This window comes from Magnolia sinica, chromosome 11 (assembly GCF_029962835.1).
Source record: "Magnolia sinica isolate HGM2019 chromosome 11, MsV1, whole genome shotgun sequence".
NCBI lineage: Eukaryota > Viridiplantae > Streptophyta > Magnoliopsida > Magnoliales > Magnoliaceae > Magnolia > Magnolia sinica.
In genome coordinates, this window is record NC_080583.1 from 31200828 (window position 1) to 31206827 (window position 6000).

Consider the following 6000-nt stretch of genomic DNA (forward strand, 5'->3'; position numbering starts at 1 on the left):
CAAGAATCAGGTACCATCATGCTGCGTAAGGTAACAACTCTTATCTCCACCCAACTAACTCATTTAATAAATTGGATCCTGGCACTCCTTGAGGAGAATAACGTAATTTTTTTACAAGCAACAATATTTTACTAAAAGAAGAAAAAAGGGCGCAACCATTTAGACGATGGATAAGAGCCAATGCTTTGCCACACCACACTTGGCCAAGTCATCCACAATAGCATTAGCTTCTCTAGGGATTCACAAGAAATAAACTTCAAAAAGGAGCAAACAACCTTCTAATTTCACATAAACAGGATGCTTCCGTGGAACCTGAAAGGAAGCCACGGCCCAGGAGATTGCTCAAGAGATGCAAGTCCCTGACCCCATATGGCCCCAAGAAAAAAAAAAGGCTTAATCATAAGTTGGTTGTCTCTACAAACACCCCCAACACCCCAGGTTTCCTACTCTGAAGTCCAAATCAAGAATACCCAGATTTCAGCAAAAGCTGTGTTTTCTTCATTGTCATTGAGTGTCAATCACCAATATCAATTTGCTGAATGTCTTTGCATTCTTTTCTTTCATTTTACACAACGGTTTAGACATAGTAAAATGTTTTATTTCTAGTGTATGTGGTACTGAATTTAAATACATATTTCTTCAATCTGCACACCTCTAATGCTGAAAATTTCAGCATTGCAATCATTATGTTAAAACCCAATTACTATTAAAATGGATATGATGCGATGCACCGACAATACAATGAATAATTGATACAGGATACAAGGAAAAAAAAAAAAAAAAAAACAATTGGGGTGCTTTAGTAACTCAACAAATACATGAAAGGTAAGGTCTAAAAAAACCATTCAACCACAGATACAGAAACCTCAAATCAAGAGAATATAGTATTTACTCAAAATTCCCAAAACACTTTCTGTAGTTCACCTCAATGTTTAAAAATAGACCATCCCAGCCAATTAAACCCAAACCGGCAGATATAGTTGTTTGGTTCACAGGCATACACAGTTTATGTGGTTTCAAGAGGTCCAACTGTTCAAACTGTGCTGCTTGGCCTAAAACTGAATGTTCCTCCTGAAACCACATAAACTGTCCATGCCTGTAAACAGGCTCATACTGAACTCCCAGCTTGTTACCAACGTCTCAAATAATGTTTGAAAGATGTAAATAAATTAATAAGACCTGTGAGATACAAACAAAGACCACTCATTCACAGAACATGTCCTTAGTTGCACAAAACCTCTACTAAGCACTCACTCCCACTTCTAATGATGCTTCGGGCAACTCATGTTCCTGCTTCTTAGCTTGTATACTTGCTATCATTTTGAAGCAAATGCTTCCCCACTCCCACACCCAAACCTACCCTTCATGCCTTAGACAACTATAACTTAACCACCCAGCTACAAGCGCATATGCAATCTAAATCTTCTCTCTTCTAAATATTCTTATGCTTATTTTGCTTATGGTTTACTTTTGCAAATTCTACCAATCCCGCATCCATCTATAGACATGGTTACATGTGCCAATATGGCAACTGTGAGACATCCAAACCACTCATCAAGCGATCCTCTGTGTAGATGACCTGGCCAATAATTTGGCATGTCAACAAACTAGGTGGACCACCAGTATACAAAACCAAAATGGTATTGAAAATGTTACAGGTACACATTCAACATAGATGTCTGGCCTGTCTGATAAGTGGACTAGCCTGATTCTTGGGTCAGGTAATCAGCATGGTGGCTTAGCCAACCAATGCATGATTGGATGTCCCACGCATGGGAGTGGAGAGACTGAGAAAGATGTTGTCCATAAAATTCAAGCTAGGCGGAAGAAATGGAGATGTGCCTGTGGGGTCTTATGTGATTGCCGCGCACTAATGAAACTGAAGGAAATTTTTTATAGGATAGCTATAAGGCCAGCCATGCTCTATGGGACAGAATGTTGGGCAATTAAGGAACAACATACTCGTAGGATGAGTGTTGTTGAAATGAGGATGTAGAGATGGACGAGTGGCAAGAGAAGGAAGAACAGATTTAGAAATGAATGCATCCAAGGGAGCATAGGAGTAGCACTAGTAGATAATAAGATGTGGGAAAGTAGACTAAGGGGCTGTTTGTTTTCCATTTCTTTAGGTAAATAGTGGTAAATATATAATGATGACTTCCACAGCTATTTGAAAGAAAAGAACTTAGCTTTGTATTCAGGCCTTGGTTTTCAAGATTGCCTTTCTAGAAAATGGATGGGGATTGAGCAATAGCACTTTGTGGGTCCCACCGTGATGTATGTGTATGATCCACATTGTCCATCCATCTTGCCAGCTCATTTTGGGGCATGAAACCAAAAATGAGGCAGATTATAACTTCATGTGGACCACACCACAGGAAATAGGGCGGATAATGACGTCCACCATCGAAACTTGAAAACTTCTTAGGGCCCACAGTTATGTGTGGCGGTCATCCAAGCTGTTCATAAGGTCAAACAAACATGGATGAAGGAAAAACACAAATATCAGCTTCATCCAATATCAGCTTCATCCAAAACTTCTATGGCCCCCAATAAGCTATCAACGGTAGGCATTCAATTTCCTCCAAGAAACTTCTATGACAGTCCACTTGCGCGTTAGATCCTTCTCGTTTTTGGGCTCATGCCCTAAAATGAGCTGGTAAAATGGATGGACGGCATGGATCAGATGCATACATCATGGTAGGCCCCACAGATTTTAGCTCAGCCCTCAGTATTAGCATCAAAAGCTATTAGATGTTATGTCATAGGGGCGGCTGGAGAGAGAATTCCTTTTGTAAATAATAAATGTTTATTTACCACCAATTACAGGGGGAAATGAAAAATCAAACAGCACCTTAGATGGTTTGGTCATGTGAATTGGGCTGGTTATGGATTCAATGGTAGACAAAGTGTGTTTCAACACTAAGGTCATGGGTTCGAGTGCCCATGTGGGGTGGGGTGGGGTGGGGTGGGTGGGTGTATAAAAGAGAAAAAAATAATAAATAAATAAATTAAATAAAATAAAAGCCTTGTACCAGTTGAAAGCTCTAAAAGGGCAAGGGGAAGGCCCAAAAGGGCATAGGGTAGAGGAAGTAAGAAAATAATTAATAATGACCATGGTCTACGCAAAGTTATGACCATTGATAAAGTAGAATGGAGGAAAAGGATTCATGTAGCAGACCCCAATTAATTGGACTATTGTCATGACGTTCGATTATAAACTCAAAATATGTAAAATAATTACAATAAGAATTAATGATCAACAAATGAATTATATTTCCCAAATGCTATAACAGTTTTTTCTTCTTTTTTTCTTTTTTGAAGTCAAAGAATCAAAAACTCATCAATGCGTCAAGCCGACAAACGAACTTCTTACCAACGAATGGTTAGATCCTACACTGAATACATCTCCAGAACTCATTAAAAAAATTAAAAAGATATTCTTATATTTGACTTTTTTTTTCCTTTTCTTTCTTTTCTTTTTTGTTGCACAAAAAAAAAAAGAAAAAGAAAAAGAAAAAAAAAAGAAAAACTGCGACTATGGGTCTAATGGTCCACTGATCTAGACCAGTGATTTGTTCAGCCCGAACAGGAATGAACCATGCACCAAAACTTTCCCAGGTGGGAGATCCCAGCCACCAAGTTTTTGCTCTTTCTCAGTTGAAATGTGGACAGTTGCTCATTTCTCTTATTGACCATCTACTGAAAATGAAAGGTCAGGATTTCTGAGATTTCTGCACAATCGATGCAATGTGAGGCCCAATAGAACTAATAGCGTGGATCACCCCAACATGAGCCCCACTTACACAAAACTAAAACCCCAAGTATTTTCCTATACCCTCAGGTCGATAATCATATATTCCTCTTCTGCAAATGTCAATCTCATAACAAATCACAACCCTCAGCAGTCATTCATCAAGCAATCAACATCATTCACACATGCGCATCACAATCCCTCCAAATGCAAGCACTCAGTTCCTCACGACAGCTCAACAAAAACTCCCCACAATCACAAAAGAAGAAAGGGGAATTCAAGAACCTGAAATGGAATCGAGGTGATGGAATATTCTCCGGTCTCTCCAGACGGCATCATCAAAACATGCTCCCCCTCTTCCCCAGACAATTCCAGCAGCCTCGACCTATGCACATTCGTCGCAATATCCTGCGAACGCAGACAATCAAAGCATCGATCTTAAAAGAGAAACCAATTGAAACAGGAAGAAGAAGAGAGAATCTTACATGGGAGAGAAAGAGCATCGATCCAAAGAATCCGGCGAGGAAGAAAAGAGAGCAGAAGACGAGAACCGCTGGAAACCCTAGCTTGAAGCTGAGGCTCCCCCAAACGCCTCTCCCTTTGGTCCCTCTCATCGACAGAGATCTGCTCTTTCTCCTTCTGCTGCAGTTGCTGCCGCTTATATAGTTTCTAGAATGTTCGGAGATTGAGATTTTTCTCTCTTTTTTTAATTTTCTTCTTCGTTTGAATCTTGTTGCTGTTGGGGAGAAGGGGGGAGAGATGGAAATAGAGAGCTGGAGAGGGGTATAAATGGAAGGAGCGGTGGTCGGCCTGAGGTTTGGGATTTGGAAGACAGGCAAACGGCGGGAACGGGAGCGTCTGCGACTCTACTCATTCTGCCAGCTCTGCTGTTTTTTGGTAGTTTATGGACGAGTGAAATTACCATAGTGTCCCTGCGTTCGGAGCAGGGAATTGAATTTTCTCGGAGGATTCGGTTTCGAGCAGCGGTAACGGATTCACGGTGACAAATATCGCGAAAATAACGTAAAGAATATTATCGCGATATTTTCATGATATCGGAGATTTTTGTCACACTCATCCCGAGTTGGTGCCCGTTGACGAGGTTTGCTAATTCCACGTTTGTGTTTGGTAGCCCTACCATCTGGCACGTGTGCCTATCTGCAGTACGTGTGAGAGATCGGAGCTTTCAATCTACATTGTTTAGTTTCCTAGCACGTGTGCATGCGCGGGGATGGCAAGGCTGAGCGCGCATGTTGAAGTGTGATTGTGCACGTGTAACACTTAAATAAAACGGTTGAGCCGTGGGATTGTACACGTGTAACACTTAATTACCCCGATGGTTTGATACTCTGGCAGTGTACGGTTCTTGATACGCGAGCATGCAGAAATTGTATACGTGTGTAACACTTGACTCAAATAAACCGATTGAACTGTGGAATTCATAGTAACTAAAGCAACAATCCCAAGTTCAGATTTGCCAAACAATCCAAACTTCTGATTGGTGGACACTTGTTTTTCTAATTAAGACCATTGCATATTTCTCGTCGTATACCATCCAACAAATGTCCACTGACTCAATTGTTGAATAATCAAATCGATCAGTTTAGCATTTTCTAAATCAGAGCCTTATATGCGATGTATAAAATTTCTAAACGCTTACATGTCATCCGCCGCACAACGCCGGGAGAGTTTTCTTCAAAGTACTGGTTTTCTGCATAGGCGCTTTTTCACGCGAGTAAAGTACTATAAATGAACTGTTATTATTATTCCACACCGTTTGTTTAAATGACATTCTGTTTTCGTTGAATGGAATAATTGAGCAGTTATCCTGTTACCGTGATGTATGGCTTTTATTTTGGCGTTGTACATCCTTTTTATGACCATAGTTTCATGTGATATGGGCCACTTGATCTTTGGATCTGTCTTATTTTTGAGCTCATGCACTGGAATGCTACAACAAAATGGATGAATAGTGTGAATACGTAATATATGCATTGAAATGCTACAGCAAAATGGATGACTAGTGTGAATATGTAATATACATCACGGTGTGGCCAACAAATTTAAGTTAGTATTTTTTAAACCACTTTTGAAGAAAAAATACTCCTAATTTTTAAATAAGAGTAAAATATAATAATTTACCATTTACATTATATTTATTTAAGAATTAAAAAAATTCAAACACTCTCCGAGAGTATGAGCCCATAAAGAAGCAGATTCAAGTCTCAAGTGGACTACACAAGAAA

The 6000-nt window shown here is 39.8% G+C and overlaps 1 protein-coding gene across 2 annotated transcripts in view; it reads right to left on the reverse strand.

The window, feature by feature from the left end:
• The window catches only part of LOC131219008 (probable prolyl 4-hydroxylase 9), a 33868-nt gene extending 29207 nt beyond the window's left edge, over positions 1 to 4661 (reverse strand). The window contains exons 1-2 of one of the 2 annotated variants that reach the window (XM_058213963.1): positions 4240 to 4643; positions 4040 to 4162 (exon numbers count right to left, since the gene is read on the reverse strand). In XM_058213963.1, coding sequence (XP_058069946.1) covers positions 4040 to 4162; positions 4240 to 4368 — 252 coding nt within the window. In that variant the 5' untranslated portion in view covers positions 4369 to 4643. Of the gene's footprint in view, positions 1 to 4039; positions 4163 to 4239 lie in introns of both variants that reach the window. The other variant, XM_058213964.1, reaches the window with a different exon arrangement.
• Between the last annotated feature and the right edge of the window lie 1339 nt (positions 4662 to 6000).